Below are 21,860 nucleotides of genomic sequence, written 5' to 3' on the forward strand. Positions count from 1 at the left end.
GACAGGGTCTCATTAATATTGCTTGGGCTGGTCTTGAACTCCTGGCCTCAAGCAGTCCTTCCCCCAATTTTTTTACTTTTATTTTTGAGACAAGGTCTCGCTCTGTTGCCCAGGGTGGTGTGCAGTGGCAAGATCATGGTTACTTGCAGCTTCAACCTCCCTGGGCTCAAGTGATCCTCCTGCCTGAGCCACTGGAGTAGCTGGGACTACAGGCATGTGCCACTGTGCCTTCCTAAAGTTTTGTAATTTTTTGATAGAGATGGGGTTTTGCCATGTTGCCCAGGCTGGTCTTGAGCTCCTTGGCTCAAGCATTCTGCCCGCCTCAGCCTCCCAAAGTACTGGGATAACAAGCGTGAACCACCTCACCTGGCCATATGTGATATTTTATGTCTGGCTTCTTCCATTTAGCGTAATGATTTTGAGGTTCATCCGTGTCATAACATGTACCAGTACTTCATTTCTTTTCCTGGCTAAATAATATTTCATTGTATGGCTATACCACATTTTGTTTATCTATTCATTAGTTAATGGACATTTAGGTTGTTTCCACTTTTTGGCACTTGTGAATAATGCTGCTATGAATATTTGTGTACAAGGTTTTTGTGTGGACATAATATTTCTCTTGGTAAATACCTAAGAGAGCAGTTTCTGGTCACGTGGAGAGTGAATTGATTAGTGTTAGATTAGCTTTGCAACTTTGAGCAAGTCATTGAATATTTCTCAGCCTGAGTTTTGAATCCCTGTGATGAATGAATGAGTTGGGTTATATTATTTTCAAAGTCTCTTTTAGCTTTAAAATGGTGTCATTCTGTTGCTACCGTGCCTAATGCTGTGTAGTTCGGGGGTCAGCAACTATGGCTTTGGGCTGAATCCAGCCTGCAGCTTGTACTTGAATGACCAGCTAGGTAAGAATGATTATTACTTTTTTTGTGTTTTTGAGACAGGGTCTCACTCTGTCGCCCAGGCTGAAGTGCAGTGGCATGAACATGGGTCACTGCAGCCTCGACTTTCCAAGCTCAGGCAGTCAGCATCTCAAGTACCTGGGACTACAGGCATGCACCATCATGCCTGGCTAATTTTATTTTACTTTTTGTAGAGGGAGAGTCTCACTGTGCTGGCCAGGCTGGCCTCGAACTCCTGGGCTCCAGTGATCCTCCCACTCCAGCCTCCCAAAGTGTTGGGATTACAGGCATGAGCCAACACACTTAGCCAGTGAGTACATTTTTACAAAAAGAATGTGTGACAGCCATAAAAATCTAAACTTTATTCTCTGGTTTTCTTTTTTATAGAAGTTAGCTGACCCCTGTTGTAGTTTATTAAATAGTAAGATGTGTATGATAGCTGTAAAAAAAATGACAATTAAAAAATTTTCACAATCTAAAATATTTATATTTGGTAACAGCTGTTGATTTGATTTCTAAAATTACATACACAAACACACATATTAAACTATGTATGTACTGAAAAGTACTCAATCATAAGTATACTGCTTAATGAATTTTCAGTAATTAAAAAAAAAAAACCATTTAACAAGCGCAAGAAGCAAATACATAATCAGTATCCAGAGCCCCTCTTGTGGCCTTTCCAATCCCTTAAAGATAGTCACTATTCTGACTTCTAATAGTGTAGTTTTGCCTGTCTTTGACCTTGATATACATGGAATCATCGACTTCATATTCTTTCACATTCGACTTCTTTTATTCATTGTTGAGATTCATCTGTTTTGTTACTTATAGTTTTTTCATTCTCATTGCTGTTTGATATTCTGATTCTGTTAACTACATCACAATTTATTATCTCTTTTACTGTTGATGAGTATTCAGATTATTTTCTATTTGGAGCTATTGTGATTAATACTCTTGTGAATATTCTTATACCTGTTTTTTGGTAAACGTGCATTTTGTTGGTTCAAAGGGAGTATATGTTTGTTCAGCTTAAGCAGCAATGTATAAAAATTCTTGTTGCTCCATATTCTCACCAATATTTTCTCTTTTTTTATTTTCAACATTCTGGTGGTTGTGTAGCATTATCTCATTGTGGTTTCAGTTTCCCACTTGCCTAACAACTAATGAAGTTGGGCCAGTGTACTTTCTAAAATAGTAATTTCTTTTAATAAGGAAATACTGGCTTACTTGAGTTTCCCAGCTTACATGATTTAAATAATCATTTTGTTATGTGTCATCAATACTATTTATTTATCTAGTATTGGAGAGAGAGATCTCGAGAAACGATTTATTACCGTTACTCCCTGTGGGTCTCCTCAGTGTCGTTCTGGATTTTGTTGTAATCATTAAGTTGTATGGCTTTGTACTGATAACGATTTTGGTTTTGATTTCAGCGGCCCAGCCCAATCCAGCTTTACTCCCCTCCCTTTATATTGGCCCCAATCAAAGACAAGCAGACAGAGCTGGGAGAGACGTTTGGTGAGGCGAGCCAGAAATACAATGTGCTCTTCGTGGGCTATTGTCTGTCTCATGACCAGCGCTGGCTTTTGGCTTCCTGCACTGACCTCCATGGGGAATTATTGGAGACCTGCGTTGTAAATATTGCTTTACCAAGCAGGTGAGAAGGCTTGATGTTTATGGTGCATGTAAATTGATGCTGTACCATTCCTCAAATATGAATATTTCCTGTTTTCTATGTAAATGAAGTGGGTACAGCATGGATAGGTTCTTTGGCATTTCTAGTGTTTGTCTCACAAGTGATAACTCTGATTTATATAGGGACCCCTTCCCCTTCCCCATTTCTTTCTTTGTTAGGTCACGGAGGAGTAAAGTATCTGCACGTAAAATTGGACTACAGAAGTTATGGGAATGGTGCATAGGGATTGTCCAAATGACGTCTCTGCCCTGGAGAGTTGTAATCGGGCGACTTGGGCGTCTTGGCCATGGGGAGCTTAAAGGTGAGAAATTTTTGAAAAAGTATTTGCAGAAAACAGAGGAAAAGGGCTGAGCTGATGTCATTAACTGAACTAAGGGAGGAAATGTTTAAATTTGTAGTAAGAATTAAGCAGATTCTATTTTATGGTTCTTTTATATGTACAGGATAAACCAGTTTTAAACTCTTCTTTGGCAACAAAATCATTTATCCAAATAAAATCTTAAATATTGAGCCCCAATATATAAAACAAAAAGTTTTATTCATATAAAAATGATAGTAAATTCACATTTCGAACATTTATTTATATATTGAGTCAATGAGAAGAACTAGTCAGTTTTAAGACAAAAATTTTATATCAGTGATTGTAGGTGACAGTTGAAGTCATATAAAAACAGCCTTCAATTTGTTTGCTGGTTGATGATGAGTTTTGTGTTTCTTTAGTTTTTTTGGTGGCACAACAGCAAGGAAATCCTGTTTCATGAGGACAAGTAGTTGTCAGTAGAAGCAGTCTTTATTCACAATGCCCCTGTCTGATGTTCTTCAGCCTGGAAGCTTAAAAGAGCAGATTTTTGAAGTTCAGTCCCCGACTACCACTGCTTATATTCTTTTTCGTAAATGTAACAGTCGGTTAGGAAGCACTTTAACTGTAACACCACACAACTGACCACCAGCAACTGCCTTGCTTGGTGCTGAGCCCAGCTCATTTACTATCCCAGTGTAGCTACTTGTACAGTTTTATGTGAATAGTATCAATAAGCTTAGATTATTTTTAAAGCCTTATTAATTAATGACACATTTATAAGAAGTTCAATATATGCATTCAGATGGGAGAAGTTTTTTCCTAAGATCTGCACAAAAGAAAGACTTATGTCACAAATTAGCTTGGTGGCTTCCTGGGTGCAAATACATTAGAGCAGTCAGCAAAGTTTCTTTGTAAATGGCCAGATAGTAAATATTTTCAGCTTTGCAGGCCAGATGGTTACTGTTGTGACTATTTAGCTCTGCTGTTGTAACGTCAAAGCGGCTCTAGACAATACCTAAACGAGTGTGGACAGCTGTGTTTTAATAAAACTTTATTTACAAAAACAAACGGGAGGCAGGATTTGGCCTGTGGATCATAGTTTGCTGACCCCTGCATTAGACCATGTACGTTATTTCTTTATAGGAAATTCACATCAGGTATTTGTAGATTCCCTAAACAAAAATCACCGGTACAGATATAACTTGCACTGTAGGAGTGCGTAAGTGTACCTCACTTCCTACAATGCAGGTTAAATCTGGTGTCAAATTTTCAGGGTTTAACAGCAGTTTATATAAATATTACACCATATGTATTAAGTAAATGTTTTTTTGGCATTTACAATTTTTTTTTTTTTGAAATAAGTTGTACTGTAGACTAATAGACCCTTTTCATTTTTTAAAGGACTATCATAATGAATCTTGTATCAAGTGCCTGGAGGTCTAATACATTAGGGGATTCATCATTTTATTTCTGTCAGAATTTTCTGTCTTCCTCCCCAGTCTGCTTTTTCAGTCAATCTTATTTCTTAAAGGCTTTAAGCTATTCTTAACCCTTGGGGAAAGTTAGACTATAATAGGAAAGAAGAGAGAGGATAAAAATATAGAGTAATAGTCTAGTCACTTGGTATTTTGGAAAATTATTAAGGCCATCTCCTTCCCTTGTATGATTTTTATAAGGGCACATTCTTCTTCCTTATCTCTTAGTGGAGAGGAATGTGTGACTGGAGGAGCCCATCAAAAGATTGAAAGAAAATGTATGTTCAGGAATAAAAACATGGGAAGAACCTAGTGTACAGGAAATCTGTTTACTAATCTACAGCTCCTTCCTTTGGGGATCCAAGGTCTGTGCCACTTTGCATCTCCATGGGACAGTGTGCGACAGGAGACTCAGGTTTCAGAGTCAGCTTTGTGAATTTGTTTCGTATCTCCAGAGTCTTTATGATGAAATACACACTACCTTTTCTTTCTTACTTGGTTTGAAATATGAAGCTCACATCTGTGATTTTCCATAGTTTTAAAACACACATTCTTCATGTTGCTGGCCACTCTTATTTCAGCCACTTCTGTTTGGGGTTCATTGGGAATATGGGAACAGTTTTCCATTCACTTGCTCTTTAAGGGGAGAAATGGCAGCTTATTTGGGGGGAAAAAAGAGTGTGGCGGTAGAGCAGCCTGCACTGGTATGGCATTTTATGAGCAAGATGGGATCCGAGAGCAGGGGCGATGCATAGGAATGGCACATACTTCATGTGCGTAAGGGAGGTCAGAAGAGGGGACCAAGTGCTTTCCACTTCTCAGAGTAACATAATCCTCCACAGTGCTCCAGTTAGATATAATGCTTTTGTTTGGAGGCAATAAACATTGGAAAGAAAATGTATGCCAACTTTTCAATCTCCGCTATTAGTGCAGCATCGTTTGGAGCACTTTACTCACACTCATTGTGAGCTCTTCTGGGTGTTCTGAGAACTAGTTCTCTTCATTTCTGCTGCTGCTTGCCTTTCATGGAAATAACTAACCTACAGCAATAACCAAAACTCAGGTTTACCTCCACCCACCAGTGCTCTCCTCCAGAGCAGAGTACTCAAAGAATTGAACCTTGAGAAGGAGGAGAAAGGATAGGGCAGCTAACACTGCTGCCATCATGGAAAAGCACTCTAAGTGCCTAAGTCTGGTCTAGGTAGATTAGACTGGATTGGTGCTGGACTCTCAAAGGTCACTTCAGACATGACATCAGCCTACAGAATAGTAGGCCTTTGTTCCTTTGTTAATGAAGTGTAATAGAAGTCGAGTAACATTCTCTTTATAGCAAGGAGGGGAACCTCTGTAAAGCCTTAATTCCCTTTAGGGCCCAACCTTGGAAATTCAATTACCGGGCAGAACTGCTAAAAAGCTCAAATCTCCCATCAGTATGAATTTCTAAAGACTGTGTATGACTGCGATATTTGATTTCAGATTGGAGTATCCTCCTTGGAGAATGTTCACTACAGACAATCAGCAAAAAGCTCAAGGATGTGTGCCGGATGTGTGGAATCTCTGCCGCAGACTCTCCTTCTATCCTTAGTGCCTGCCTGGTTGCCATGGAGCCCCAGGGGTCCTTTGTAGTGATGCCAGGTAAATTTCTTCTTGTCATTGTCATTAATTACATATCACATCCATTCAGTCCACTCAAACTTAAGTCCACAGACAAGCATAGAATTGTCTTCATTATATTTCTATCAGAGAAGATTGTATTTGGGGCTTAAAGATGGAAAACGTTCGATCCCTTCCATGGGGAGTGGTTTGTGATTTTATCATGTTTGTTGACCAAAGCTCGGAAGAGAGACTAAGTTCTGAATATAATTGAGATCTCATAGAATCATGGCTAATGACTGTTACCTGACCCCAGTTTGTTGTTAGTATATGAAGACCACCCTCCAAAGAACTACTAAAGTAGACCCCAGCATGATGCATATTTGAATATCCTTTTGAAGACATGCATTTGGCAGAATCCCACAACAGCTTGGAAGGGATATTTCTGTAGTCTCTCTGATATGATTGAAGATGAATGGGAAGGCAGTTTAGCACAGTACCTGGTACACAGTAAGCTCTCAATAGATGGAGGTGTCATTTGTGGATGGCCAAAACAAATGTGACCACAGAATTTCTTAAGAATCTGGCTGTTTTTTTAAAACCAGCAACTAAGCGATTTTATACTTTTATAACCTATCTTTACCATCCAGATATTTCTTGAATCCAATGGGGGACCTTCCCCACTTATTCCTTATAAAAGTCAATAGTATTGTGGTGTGAGAATGGGGTTACTTGTCATCAATCCAGTGAGAGACAGATGTCCTCATTAGACCATAGGTTACCTCTGTTACCTCTACCACTTGGGCAGTTATGTAACTTCTTTGTGCTTTTGTCCTCATCTATAAATGGGGATCATAGTTCCTACCTTCAAATGCTGTGGTGATCAAATGCGATAACTATTCAAGAGTTTAGCACAAATGCTGGCATGTAGTAAGCATTCAGTAAGTGTTACAACATATATTGATTTTTATGGTACTATTTCTATAGGATTGTTAACCATTTAGAACAGTACTTTATAAATTGTGAACAACCAGAGGAGGAAAGAAAGTAGGGGGTTTATTTTTAGAAATACTACTTATGTAAGTAATTAAAACATTTAGTGGACTTGATCCAATTTTATCTTAACCTTTTCAATGTGAAATGAAACTTGGCCGGCCGGGCGCGGTGGCTCAAGCCTGTAATCCCAGCACTTTGGGAGGCCGAGACGGGCGGATCACGAGGTCAGGAGATCGAGACCATCCTGGCTAACATGGTGAAACCCCGTCTCTACTAAAAAATACAAAAAAAACTAGCCGGGCGACATGGCGGGCGCTTGTAGTCCCAGCTGCTTGGGAGGCTGAGGCAGGAGAATGGCGTAAACCCAGGAGGCGGAGCTTGCGGTGAGCTGAGACCCAGCCACTGCACTCCAGCCTGGGCGGCAGAGCAAGACTCCGTCTCAAAAAAAAAAAAAAAAAAATGAAACTTGGGTTATTATAGATAGCTATGTGCTCTGAGTCAGTTTCTTTGAAGATATTTAAACAATCGGACTCAACTTTGAGTGTGTATTTAGCATGGCATTTTCATCAGACTCATACCACTCCAGATCCATTGATTGATATAATTCTTTTTATTTTTTTCTTTAAAGATGCTGTCACAATGGGCTCTGTTTTTGGCCGAAGTACTGCACTGAACATGCAGTCATCTCAGCTCAACACCCCTCAAGATGCTTCTTGTACACACATCTTGGTGTTCCCAACATCATCAACCATCCAGGTGGCTCCAGCCAACTACCCCAATGAAGATGGGTTTAGCCCCAACAATGGTGAGTAGAAGACCTGTATGGATAGTGCTCACCTTCATGCAGGGCAGAGCTGGAGTGTGGAATCACTGGGCTGCCACATGGCTTTTCTGTGTTGTAATAAACAACCCAGGAACTATAAAGAGGGAATAGATGGTTTGAGAATCTTTTTGGTCTTAAAGCTTTAATTTATCTGCACAATTACCAAGACCAAATAAATATTTTCCTCTTTTGGGCAATTGACTTTCTTCTGTTTTTCATTAAAGGCAAAAAATATCTGTGTGGCAGTGTTCTGTACTTGGGTGCCACTCTTTCAATAAATATTTGAAGATGTGATTTGAAATGTTTGAAGTACTAAGCAATATGAAGAGAGCACCTTCCTTTAGCTAGTTGATGGGAATCTAATTTGCTATAGAGAAACTCCTTATTTGATTATTCTTAATGGAAATTTTTGAGTATCTGTTAAGGCATCTGTTTTAAAAAACGGTCATTTAGAAACTAAGATGCTCAATACTATGTATCCATTTGCATTGTTTTTGAAGAAATTGTAACACCTACCAGTGTTTACTTATGGTAAATGGGATGGGGAAAAGGATACCAAATTTTATGTCTGTTATGATTACAATGGAATAACAAATATATGAGAAAATAAAAGAATCATAGAAAAAAATAGTCATGGTGATTGGGTTCTAGGTGATGGTTTTCACTTTTTATATTTTTCTTTACAAATTTTCTGCTGTGGATGTCCCTTACTTTTATAGTGTCGGGGAGGATTTCTTAATGAAAACATTGAGCCAGGCACGCCCCATGCCTGTAATCCTAGCACTTTGGGAGGCCGAGGCAGGCGGATCACTTGAGGTCAGGAGTTTAAGACTAGCCTGGCCAACATGGTGAAACCCCATCTCTATGAAAAATACAAAAATTAGCCAGAAATCACTTGAACCCAGGAGGCAGAGGTTGCAGTGAGCTGAGATCGTGCCACTGCACTCCAGCCTGGGCAAAAGAGTGAGACTCCATCTCAAAAAAAAAAAAAAAAACGAAAGAAAAAAGAGAGAGAGAAAACATTGTGCTTTGATTTGCTTTTGGAATAGGTCTCCATTTTCAGGGCAAGTTCACACCCATTAACATGCATTCATTCAGCCTTTGGTGTTTTAGATGCTAATTGGATACATTGATGGAGTCTACTGTGTTTTTGAATGGTGTCAACTGTAATGATTAAATTGCTGCTTTAGCTCTTTAGCCATGTTTTTATGTGCCTTTGGCGGCTATGCAGAGTGTAGGTTTTTATGTTAAACATTCTTGATTGCATTCTGTTAATACTTTACAGAAGGAGATCATTGGAGAGAGCACAAAGCGAGAGAATAATTTGTAATAGCTTGCCCTCAGTAGGTCCTCCTGCATCTCAGTTCTTAACTGTGTGTGTCCAGAATAGCCATATGCCAACAAAACATGACATAGGTTCAGTTGGATTATTATGATAATTGATATGGACTATCTTTTTAATTTTTGTGCTTTTTTTCCCCTCTTCCCTCTAGATGATATGTTTGTTGACCTTCCATTCCCAGATGATATGGACAATGATATTGGCATATTAATGACTGGGAACCTCCATTCCTCTCCCAACTCCTCCCCAGTACCCTCCCCAGGCTCTCCTTCTGGAATTGGTGTGGGCTCTCACTTCCAGCATAGTCGGGTAAGGATGATTTGGAGTACATTGTTTAAGACAACCACAGCCTTCAGGAAGATAATTCGCTTGACATCCGATCATCTTGTTCCTACACGCACAGTTCTTGATGGTCTGGGTCCTTGGTACAAGTGAAATAAGTGTAGGAAACTGACTGTAGTTCCATTTTGAATACAAGGCAGAAATTTGAAGTAAATGTGTTATCATTTCTGATGAATAAGTTTTATCAGAAGACTAGTCCTGTTACAGATGCAAGGGTTTTTATGCATTGTTTTCTTAGCAAAAATTAGTTCTAGTTGCTTGCTGCTTCCCAGTTGCTTTTTTTCAATGTTATTTTTTGCCAAAATAGTGGCTTTTAAGAGATCAGTACAACAACCGTACTTATTCAACAGTAATTGTGCTGATTGAAGAACAAGTTGTTGGTGATGGCTTGTTCTGAAAGGAGCCTGCCGTGCTCTTTGCGTGTCCTGGCTTAGTCATTTTGCAGCCGCCTTCTTTCTTTTTTTTTTTTTTTTTTTTTTTTTTTGAGGCGGAGTCTCGCTCTGTCGCCCGGGCTGGAGTGCAGTGGCCGGATCTCAGCTCACTGCAAGCTCCGCCTCCCGGGTTCACGCCATTCTCCTGCCTCAGCCTCCGAGTAGCTGGGACTACAGGCGCCCGCCACCTCGCCCGGCTAGTTTTTTGTATTTTTTGGTAGAGACAGGGTTTCACCGTGTTAGCCAGGATGGTCTCGATCTCCTGACCTCGTGATCCGCCCGCCTCGGCCTCCCAAAGTGCTGGGATTACAGGCTTGAGCCACCGCGCCCGGCTTCTTTCTAGCTGACCCACAGGAATGGCAAGAGCCGCCAGGAGATTGATTTTACAGATATGTCCAGGTTAATGCCAGAGTATTAAGGAAAAAACCAGAGCTTACAACTGTTTCATCTTTAAATATCTCAGGGATATTGGAGGTGAATGAACAGAAGATTTAAGAGTTAGAGGGTTCTGCCACAGCTTGTGGTAATTTTGCTTCAGTTAGATGATTCCTGCTGCATCACTGTATTGTACTGTTTATTTAAAATATTACGAGATTGAGGGGTTAAGACTTAGAAAAAAATAGCTGTGTCTGGTATCTTAGACTGAACAAGCATAAGCAACCCTGCTCACACTCATTTATTTAGACACAAAGATGGACATAAAGGATTAAAGTTTTCATTGGGGGGACTTTTATTCCCAGCACTGAATTTATTAGACGATGGAGAAAAAGAAGGTTTCTAACTTAGATTAGTCACAGAGCAGGTGAGACCAGAGGAGGGCATCTCAGACTGTTCCCATTGTTATACCTGCCCCTGTTACCCTCTTCTGGAAGGAAGGGGTTTTAAGTGTCTTTGTTTCCTTTGCAGTTCCTTACTAGTTAATGACAATTTGTTCATGGGAAATGGTTGTGATAGGAACAAAAACCACAAATTTTACCTTGTCTATTTTTTAAAAGTTAGGTTTAATTTGAATTCTGTAGGCAAATAGCATAGTAGCTAGGAATGCATGCCCCAGAGTCTGTTAAAGACAACTCTGAATTGCAGGTCTGGGCCTGCGGGCGTTATGACCTTGGACAACCTAACTTCACCTCTTTTAGCCTGAGTTACCTTATCTGTGAAGTGGAATAATAGCAACTACCTCCCCGTACCTGTTTTTGTAATTCAGTTTATGCATTAACAAAGAATTGGTCATTAAAGTGTAATGTTAGTTCTGTAAGAAACAGAGGTATGCTGTATTTCTCCCTTTTTTTGGAGCCTTAAGCACTAAAGTCTTTAATTCAGTGTCATGATATAGACAGTGCTGTTCTGAAGCCAGCCAGGTGGCCTTTTTCAATCCTGAGCACCTGCAGCCAGGTGACCTCCAAGAGGCTTTAAGCATTTCCTTTTTCTGAAGCATTAAACATTCTTTGATAGCCAGTTATAAGACCTTATAGCAGGGAAAAGAATGCCTTCAAAGTGGCAGTAAATTTTTTGTTTTTTAACCAACTCAGAATTGATACAGTTTGATGTAGTAGCTGCAGATTATTTTTTCCTTCTAAACAGAAGGGCTTTTTTTTTTTTTTTTTGAGATGGAGTCTCACTCTGTTGCTCAAGCTAGAGTGCAGTGGCATGATCTTGGCTCACTGCAACCTCCACCTCCTGGGTTCAAGGGATTCTCCTGCCTCAGCCTCCTGAGTAGCTGAGATTACAGGCGTGCACTACTATGCCTGGCTAATTTTTGTATTTTTAGTAGAGTTGGGGTTTCACCATGTTCACCAGGCAAGTCTCGAAATTCTGATCTCAAGTGATCTGCCCGCCCTCAGCCTCCCAAAGTGCTGGGATTACAGGTGCGAGCCACCACACCCAGCCTAAACAGAGACTTTTAAAAACAAATGGGTTACTTATTGCTTGCATGAAAGGTAGATTTTCAATTGTTGAAGCTAGCTAAAAGAATTACAGATAAGAAAAATGTCAGTTGCAGCAAAACATAGTGAGCCTCTTCCAGGACTCACTTACTAAGGGGAGTGCTGCGAATGAAAACATGGCTTCTCTGTGAGCAGGTCTTGCACTACTGGCAGCTCAGGAACGCTTTTGCTGTGCACGTGCTGGTGTCACATTGTCCTGGTCAAGCTGCTGAGCTCGTGTGTCTTTGGTTGGTTGCTGGTGAAAGAGCACCTGCGTGTGGTAGAAACTTCTGCTGTCAGAGATGGTAATCTTTCCATTTTAGTTTGTTACATCATGAGGCCATGGAATTGCTCTTCCACCCCATAGAAAAGAAACCCAAGCAAATCTGTACTTAGTTGACTGAGGCTGTCAGCTCTGCTGGTATCTTCTCTGTGTGTGCAGCAAAGACAATGCCGGCCCTGCTTTCCTTTCTCAGCCACCGGTGGCTTTCTGTGAGATGCTGCCACAAAGGGGATCACTCACTGCAGTGTGCAGAGTGAACTGACCAAAGTTTGTTTTTCAAGGTTTAAGGTAAATGTTGATCATGCTTTTGGGATTTTTGTTTTTCAGAGCCAGGGTGAGCGTCTTCTTTCTAGAGAAGCACCAGAGGAGCTAAAGCAGCAGCCCCTGGCCCTTGGGTATTTTGTATCAACTGCCAAAGCTGAGAATCTTCCCCAGTGGTTTTGGTCATCGTGTCCCCAGGCTCAAAGCCAGTGCCCTCTCTTCTTAAAGGTTGGTTTGGTATCATATTAGAAGTTTGCAAGGAATGAGTGATTTATGCTTAAATTTAATTTTGGTTAGAAATTTCAGTTTTAGGCATCATAATCTTATTCTGTTCCTTTTTTCTCTTGTATCTACTTACACTCTGAGGAAATTTTACAGTTGTAGGTGGAGAGGAGAATTTAGGAGGACCCAAAACCATGTCACAAAGAAATGAATCACAGTAGCCCAAGGAGGAGACAGTGGGGCCCAGAGGGCAAATCTAGGGTGGATGCATGGGGTTCAGTGTAATGGTCTTTCTCCAAGTCTATATTGCATCACTATCAGTAAAGTTAAGCCTGTGTCAAAGGTATAGTAACCAGCCATCCTCTCTCTCCCCTGCCATGGACTCTTCGCATTCTTCATTAGAGAAGGGTAAGAGTCAGCTAAAAACATCGCACATTTGCACTTCCTCCTTCCTTTATATTTCTTGGAACCTTTTAATCCCAATTTTAAAGGTTCAAAACAAAAGATCCCCTATTTGCAGTTTGTGTTAAAAACAATAATACCTAGAATGAAATCCATTTCTTGCCCACAGATTGGCAAAAATACAAAGATTTGGCAACATACTGTGTTGCCACAGATGTGGGGAGCAGGCCTTGGTGTTGGTGGGATTGCTGAATAATACAGCCCTGCACACTACCCTTTTAGGGCAGCATTCCCACCTCTAAGGAAGAGCCCGAAGGTTCTTTGCCAAAACAGAAAATGACACATGTCCAAGACTAGAAAGAACCTAAGTTTGATGGACTGATTGAATCAACTGTGGCACATCCAGACAGTGAAATATTAATCATTTACAACAAAATGGAGAATATTTCTGTGTAATCATTCTGTGGAGTAGAAAGTACCATGGAGTAATCTATAAGATATGCGTATTCACACACATATACACACACACAGCTGACTATATTTTCAAAAAGAAATGATGGAAATCAAACCAAAAACTTAGTGAAGCAATGTTCTTTTCCTAATGACTTTAACATACTATTATAAAATCAAAGAAGGTTTATAAAAATGCATGTGTTCTGTATTTTGAATTAGAATTATCCGTATGAGCGTAGATTTATTTTTCCTCTCTAAAAAAGTATACACATTTTCTTAGCTCTGTCTGCTGAAAAAGCTTAGCAGCAATAAACACCTCTATTGCCACAATTGTGGTTCCTACACACCGTTGTCACTTAAAGGTACTATGGTTCTTTGAAGAGATGACTGATTCCAGGTATGAAGCAGGAAATGTTCCCAATGAACCTAGGGCATCTTGTCACACCTAAAAGCAAGAAAGTTACCAAAGCTCATGATGGTCCATCAGGGCCTCAGGAGCCATCTTAGAGGGCAGCTTGATTGTCTAGGGCTAGGATGGGACCATGTGATCATTAAAACAAATGATGACAGTGATAGAATGAAACAAATCCTTGGCTCATAATTGTGTTGGAAAACAAAAAATCCGTCATTTTTAACTGCTAGAGCATCAACTCAGTCTGAAAATACAAAAATAAAGAGAAAGCATTTATATATTGCCTCTCGTTTACATATAAAGTGATACCAAAACCATTGGGTGAAAACTTGATGAGGAACTTTATGATGGGTGTAATATGCTGGTACCACCTGAACCCAGTGATGAATCATGTTACTTCAGGTGGGACAGTAGACATTTCGTGCCTTTAATCATTTGTCACGTACAGATTATGTTGGCTCATGATTTTAGTAAACCAAATATAAAAAGACATTTTTGAGAGAATAAGGGAGCATTATCTTATTATCCTGCAGATGGGATGATAATATTAAGGAATCATTGTGAATTTTTATTGTGTGCTAATTACTGTTATGTTTAAAGGTCCTTATGTGAGATATCTCTGACTTTTTACAAGCAAAATGATACAATATTTGTTTTATGAGTTTTTTGTTTTTGTTTTTGTATGTTTTTTTGGAGACAGAGTCTTGCTCTATTGCCCAGGCTGGAGTGCAGTGGTGCAATCACAACTCACTGCATCCTCATCCTCCCAGGCTCAAGCAATCTTCCAGTCTCAACCTTCTGAGTAGCTGGGACTACAGGCACAAACCACCATGCCCAGCTATTTTTTTTTAATGTTTTGTAGAGATGGTAATATTTGTGTTTTGTTTAAAATAATTCAGAAAAATGAAAACAGAAAAGTGGTGAATATTGATAATTGTTGCATCTTGGTGATATCAATTCATGGGACCTTATTATATATTAGAGTATTTTTGTGTGTGCTAGACTATTTCCATTGAAGAAACAAAATACAGTAGACCAAAAAAGCCCAAAAAGTATGCCTTCCCCCCCCCCCCCCAACCCTAGGATGAGAAGTTACTTGGGATTACCTTGGGGGTTACTGGGCAGGTTAAAATTTATAAACTCATAGAAACTCTGACTTCCAAGGACTTTTGGGAGCATCTGCTTCTGGCAGACATGGCCTCCCTCACTTCTGCACTGTGATTGTCTAGACCAGAGAGGTAACTCTCTTTGTTTTCTCACCAGGCTTCGCTGCATCACCACATTTCAGTAGCACAGACAGACGAACTTCTGCCTGCCAGGAATTCTCAGCGGGTTCCACACCCTCTTGACTCCAAAACTACGTCTGATGTTTTAAGGTAGATACCAACCTAGGCATCATAGCAGTGCAGTTTGAAATGATATTCCTTTACTGTTGTCTTTCCAAGGTGTTTTAATCTAAGTGTGGTATTCATGGAAAAGAAGCTGCCATTTGTGCATTGAAACAGTATCTGATGAGTCAGTGAGAGCTGCAGTCCCCCATGGCTGCGTGGGACAGGCAGTGTAACACACTGGATTCAGTTAGGCAGTGACAGGCATTTATAATTGCTCTTGTTTCCCGTTCAGAGCAAGCACTTCATGGTGATGAAGAGAGGTCAGATCTCGGGGGTGGATAGTTAGAAGACAGTGTCTGGAACTTTTAAAGCACCTCACATTGAAAATACTTTTTATGCTTCCTGAGATAGATTATGTGTTTCTTTTTTTTTTTTTTTGAGATGGAGTCTCGCTCTGTCACCCAGGCTGGAGTGCAGTGGCGCGATCTCAGCTCACTGCAAGCTCCGCCTCCCGGGTTCACGCCGTTCTCCTGCCTCAGCCTCCCAAGTAGCTGGGACTACAGGCGCCTGCCACATCGCCCAGCTTTTTTTTGTATTTTTAGTAGAGACGGGGTTTCACCGTGTTAGCCAGGATGGTCTCGATCTCCTGACCTCATGATCCACCCGCCTCAGCCTCCCAAAGTGCTGGGATTACAGGCGTGAGCCACCGATTATGTTTTTTTTTTTTAAAAATGAACTAGAACATAAATGACATAGTAGGGAAATGCATCCCAGAAATGGGTATTAATCAAACCACAGACATTCTTCATCTACCTTGAGAAAAGATACAGGCCTTTTCTAATGTTTTATAACTCTTAAATGGTTAGGAAATGATAGGAAACTGTACATTATAGATTAATGTATAATTATAGTTATGGATAAAAATAACCTGATCAACATAAATTTGGCTTCCAGGCCCCCTAGAACAAGGGTCCCCAACCCCCGTCCATGCCTTGTTAGGAACCAGGCCGCACAGCGTGCAGTAAGTGGCAGGCGAGGGAGCATTACAACCTGTGCTCTGCCTCCTGTCAGGCAACAGCATTAGATTCTCATAGGGGCACAAACCCTGTTGTGAACCGCACATGCAAAGGATCTAGGTTGTGCACTCCTTATGAGACTCTTAACGCCTGATGATTTAAGGTGGGACAGTTTCATCCTGAAACTATTCCCCACCACGTGGAAAAATTGTCTTCCACAAAACCGGTCCCTGGTGCCAAAAAAGGTTGGAGACTGCTGCCCTAGAGGAACACTGTCCAATAGAAATATAATGTGAACCTCAAATCTGATTAAAATTTTTCTACTAGCCACATTAAAATAGTAAAAAGAAACTGATGAATTTTAGTAATATATTTTATTTAACTCAATATATTCAAAGTGTTATTTCAACATGTACCAATATAAAAATATTCATGAAATGTTTACATAAACTGTTTTTTTTTTTTCTTTTTCTTTTTTTTGGAGACAGAGTCCTGCTCTGTCACCCAGGCTAGAGTGCAGTGGCATGATCTCACTGCAACTTCCACCTACAGGCTCAAGCAATTCTCCTGCTTCAGCCTCCCAAGTAGCTGGGATTACAGGCATGCACCCCCACGCCTGACTACTTTTTATATATTTAATAGAGATGGGGTTTCACCATGTTGGCCACCTAGTCTTGAACTCCTGACCTCAGGTGATACACTGACCTCGGCCTCCCAAAGTTGCTGGGATTACAGGCGTGAGCCACTGCCCCTGGCCTCTAAGTGTTTGGGCTCCAGTACCTACTTTTACCCGCAGTCCACGCAAGTTCTGACTGGCCTCACTGGCAGAGCTCGGTGGCAATGTGTGGCTGGTGGCTACTGTACTGGATAGTCCATGTCTAGAAGGAAGGAGGAACGTGAGACAAGGATGAGGGAAAGAGCCTGGGGCAAGTTAAAGGATGCCTCTGAGACCTCCTTCCTGCTAAGATGTGGAATGTGTTAGAATCTGAGAACCAGCCTTCCCCTCTTGAGGCTCATGCCCCTGCTCTGTGTGTTCTCTTTGGCAGGTTTGTTTTGGAGCAGTACAACGCTCTGTCCTGGCTCACGTGCAATCCGGCCACCCAGGACCGTACTTCCTGCCTTCCCGTCCACTTTGTGGTGCTCACTCAGTTGTACAATGCCATCATGAATATACTTTAATTGGAAAAGCACTTGTTCTCTCTGGCTCAGTTCCTTCTGCCTGCAACCTCAGTCCAAGGAACCTGCTACACTCTGCAAATAACCCACATCCTTTTCTTCAGACCACTCTCCACAGTCCTGCACTGTGATTCCTTCTCAGCAGGCACATGTCAATTCTGCAGTGTTCATTTCCAGAGTGACTCCTTGACACTCCTCTCATGGACCTGGAAACTTCCATAAGCGGTGACTTTCAGCCAGTGCGGTGGTGTTTGTAGCCCCCAACCACTGGTCCCAGGAAGGTGGTGGTTGTTGGTGGCTTTTCAGCGGGAAACGGAAGAGACAGTGTCCTTTTGCACAAGAGTCTGTGTTTTCAGCCTCTGTATACAATTGAGGGCAGTCTAGCCCTTTGGATGAAATCCTCTAGTTACTGGTGTGTGGCCTGTGGGTTACCTGAACTCCATAATCTGGGACTTTTTAAAAATAAGAACCAGCTCAAGTATATGGTTTCATACTGGGGTTCCTGTCTCCCTAGTGCTCCCATCCAGATTAGCATGAGTGCTTTGGTTGACTTCACACCTGTGTGTGGATGCAGAAGGTCTGGAGACAGCTTCATTTTGTTTATTTATTTTAATTTGTTTTGTCATATCATTTTTGTGACTTTGTTTTTTTAATTCACAAGGACCAGGTACAGTAGCTGAAACCCAATTCAGATCCACCATAGGATTCTTTGACCACATACCTCTGTCCTAGAAGCCGGAAAAGGAGTAAAAACGCATTGGGGAGATCATGCCTAGAAGTAATATATTCAAAACCACCCAGCAGTAGGTTTTGTTAACAACAAACTGAGTTTTAAAAGTTCTGCCATGTTAAGTGGCCAGCATTTCATGAAGGATAACATTTTTATACAGAAGGCAGTCAAGCTCAACTCAGAGCCATGGAGGCAAGTACCTTAATTAGTTTTATATAGTCACAACGGAAATATATTTTCTAGTGAATTCTTATCGAAAGCCAGGTCTCTCCTCTCATTAGATCAAAAGGGACTTATGTACATACAACAATTGAAAGTGTTTGCTCATGAAATCAGTTATAAATATGGTGAATTTTTTCTGGACCATAGGAATATTATTTCAAAGAAATATTACAACTTAACCATTAAATTAGTACTTGAAGTTGAGCCTTTGTGGTGGGACTTTTTAAAAAAATGCCTTTTTAAAGCATTAATGGCGAATTGCAGTATTTTATGACTCCTCATTCCCGGCCCAGAGGGTTGTCTTTGAAACCCTGTTTCTAACCCTTGTGTTGTGCGTTTCTGTCTGAGGGCAGTGGGTGTGTACTGGCCTCCCGGGAGCCACTGTGACCAGGCCTTTGAGCTCTTGTCATCTGTGGAGAGAATCATGCAGATTTTAAAAGTTCTTCCAAGAGACTTCCATGTCCTGGTTATTAACAAAAAAGGAAAAATGTAATAATTGATATGATTTTGTAAAAGTATTTTTCTTGAAATAATCTAAAGTTTAAAACATTATATTAAAAAAAAAAAGTTGTGTGGTGGGAATGTGAAAGCAGAGAAATAACTTGTAAATGGATAATTTTCTTCTCTGTACCACCAATTGAAGGGGGGGTTGACTTTCGCAATGTATAGGAGAAAAAATCTGATATATCAAACCATTTGTATCTAATGTGTACAGTGTAAAATTGACTTTAAAAATATTGCAGTGCTATTTTTTCTTAATCAGAAAGGAAAATTCTCAAGGCCTTTTGAAGAGCATAAGAAGATGAAGATTGTAAACTTGTATAAAATTATCTTGGTGAGAAGACAAATTGTAAAGTAGATATTTGTAATCTTTTACCACTTTGGGGTTGCTTTTTTCCCGGAATTCATCAGAACTTTGAATTTTTTTTTAAATGGGCTGTTTTTAATGCAGGGGCTTTTCTTCCCTAGAAACCCAATTCTAAGCAGAAAAAGAAAAAAAACATAAAAAATAAAAAAACCCGTACAAAAAACTTAAAAAAAAAAATGGCAGCAAAGGGTAGTTTTCATCTGGTGTCTTTTATTTAAGTTTTTTAAGTTAAGAAAAGCTGGTGACATATTTATACGTTTTTGTGCAAAAATAAATGAATGGCAATAGATTTTAAAAAATCTTATTATGTACTTCTGTGTGAAAAAGTCTGTATAATATTTCCCTTAAATATGCATTATTTTACTTGTGAGTTTTTTACTGAATTAATCTGAAATGTACAAGCCCTGGATTTGCTACAGAGTGAGAAGTTATTTTATTTTTTTTTATTTTTAATTTTGGAAATTCTGCAGAAATCAGAACTCTTACCATGGTTTGAACAAAAAAAGGGGAAGTGGGGAGGGGAGAAGGGTGGGATTGTCCAGCATGCTTGTATGTATATTTCAGAACCTTTTTTAAATGTAAAAGCTGTACATTTCTGGGAAGTTCTGAATTTCTTTTGTTTCCTTTTTTCCTTCAAGCATTTTGCAGTGAGCTTCTTTTATATATAGCAAACAATTTGAAAGAATACAAAAATATGTGAAGTTCATTTAAAAAAATAACTACAGTATAGCGCTGGTACAGTACACTAAAAGACTTTGATAAAAAGAAACAATAATAAAAGGCCTCCATTTTAAATGTCATTCATATATACCTTGTGGATGAGAGCTATATACTTTTACACACTTTTTTAGAGGAATAAATTATTGAATTACTGAAACTTTGAGTGGCTTTTTTCCGTTCCCCTCCTGCCTTTGTATAAAATTATCTACATCTGCTCAAGAGGTGTGTATATGGATTAAATAGCCCTAGATGAGTAGCCAGGCTCTACCTTCCAGTCAGTGAAATGGATGTAGAATTTTACCGCCCTGATCACCCCCAACAGCTGTTCTGAAATTGTATTCTTATACTCCAGGGCACAAGTACATTCCCGGATCGGTTTTTAGATGCTCACACACACAACACTGAATCAACTGTTGTGAGTCGATGAGATCTAATGGTTGTCTCTCAGCTGTAAGATTGTAGTCAATCCTAGCACAAATGACAAGTCTATATTTATATTCCACTGCCTTTCTCTTCACAGTCTCAGCCAGTTTCTTTTTGATGTCTCTTAGAAATGACAGATACATCTCTCTTTGCTGTTTTCCTGATTTGCAGGCTGGTAACGGGGGTTTGGCATCTGATACACCACACACAAGTCCCTGTTGGCTGCACACTATCTACCATGCTGTTCCCTTCTTGGGTCCATCAGCTAGGAAAAGCCACATGTTCTAGCGAGAGTTGCGAGGGTATTTTGTATACTGCCCTTGCAAAATCTCTCATTAAAATGGTTAAACCCTAGGACTTGGCAGAGCTTACAATAAACATTTGAATAATTGGAAAGGCCTTGCTTTTAATCTCCCTTCATCATTTTAGAAATATACGTTGTTCTGAACCTAACATTATCAGAATCCGAAGATAAAGCTATTGAGACAACTCAGCCTTCTGTTACTTCATCTGCAAATGAGGGATGAGGATGATTCCATGAGAAATGCTTTGCAAACTAAACGGCTTGTATCCATGTTACAGCTGCACTGTTGAAGAAAGGCTGAGAAAAGTGAGGCCAACTCTTTGGTTAAAGGGTAATAGTGATCTCATCCAGTTACTGCCTTACATACATAACTTTTATATAGTTCTGCAACAACTAAAGAATCAGAACTAGGAGGTACTTTTACAAGCATTCAGTAGCTTCAATGCTTAGCTCATACATTGGGTGGTACTATATTCAACGATGAGTGTTGGCTTTGTAGTGGGAATGTCGTTTTCATAACTGCCCCATCTGTACCAATTCAGCAACTGCAGCAAAATCTCTTTGAGGTAGGATAAATTAATTACTGAATGCATTTCAGTATCTTGCAAGTTAGATGTAGATAAGCCATCAGCCTTCAGCAGTTTGCATCACCCAGATTCTGCTCTTCATACCAGTTCATTCCCTCCAACCATGTGGTTATGTAGTTTTATGTTTTTACTATTCAGGAATTCATGAGCAAAGGTGCTTGTTACCAACTGGGCATCGAAGAACCACTAAAAATCTTTATAAAAGTGCCGTTCGTCTATGGGTTTTTAAAAGCAAACTTCTCATAAGACATACTGCAGAAGCATAAGCCACATACTGAGAACAGTCTTTGCCTCTTGTCATTTACAGTCAAGCCCGTATAGAAAGGAAATCGTGCTTTGGAATTCACCGCATGCCGAAATCCTATCAAGATGCAATTTTCACTTATTACCATGTTATCTTGGTGTTAAATGATTCTCTTGTTTATATCCCCTTGACAAAAAGGTCACTTTAACAGTAATTATTTCATGTTATTAATACCTAATGAGACACCACTAGAAAATTCTGTCGTGCCAGGTAATTAGAGGGTTGTAAAGTTTGCCCTGGGCATCCTGCTGTACACACTGCAACCAGATTTACCAGTCTTCCTCCACTTTGCTTAAAATTCCAGGGTCAAGTTTTAAAAA

General features: G+C 40.0%; 1 protein-coding gene across 5 annotated transcripts in view; it reads left to right on the forward strand.

The window, feature by feature from the left end:
* The window catches only part of MED13L (mediator complex subunit 13L), a 327,210-nt gene extending 307,131 nt beyond the window's left edge, over positions 1-20,079 (forward strand). For 2 of the 5 annotated variants that reach the window (XM_033220470.1, XM_033220473.1), the window contains 8 exons: positions 2,339-2,562; positions 2,760-2,902; positions 5,854-6,012; positions 7,595-7,771; positions 9,283-9,440; positions 12,437-12,598; positions 15,123-15,235; positions 17,253-18,170. In XM_033220470.1, coding sequence (XP_033076361.1) covers positions 2,339-2,562; positions 2,760-2,902; positions 5,854-6,012; positions 7,595-7,771; positions 9,283-9,440; positions 12,437-12,598; positions 15,123-15,235; positions 17,253-17,385 — 1,269 coding nt within the window. In that variant the 3' untranslated portion in view covers positions 17,386-18,170. Of the gene's footprint in view, positions 1-2,338; positions 2,563-2,759; positions 2,903-5,853; positions 6,013-7,594; positions 7,772-9,282; positions 9,441-12,436; positions 12,599-15,122; positions 15,236-17,252 lie in introns of all 5 variants that reach the window. The other 3 variants (XM_033220471.1, XM_033220472.1, XM_033220469.1) reach the window with 2 other exon arrangements.
* Positions 20,080-21,860: the final 1,781 nt, after the last annotated feature.

This window comes from Trachypithecus francoisi, unplaced genomic scaffold (genome assembly GCF_009764315.1).
Source record: "Trachypithecus francoisi isolate TF-2019V2 unplaced genomic scaffold, Tfra_2.0 Lachesis_group11, whole genome shotgun sequence".
In the NCBI taxonomy this organism is placed as follows: domain Eukaryota; kingdom Metazoa; phylum Chordata; class Mammalia; order Primates; family Cercopithecidae; genus Trachypithecus; species Trachypithecus francoisi.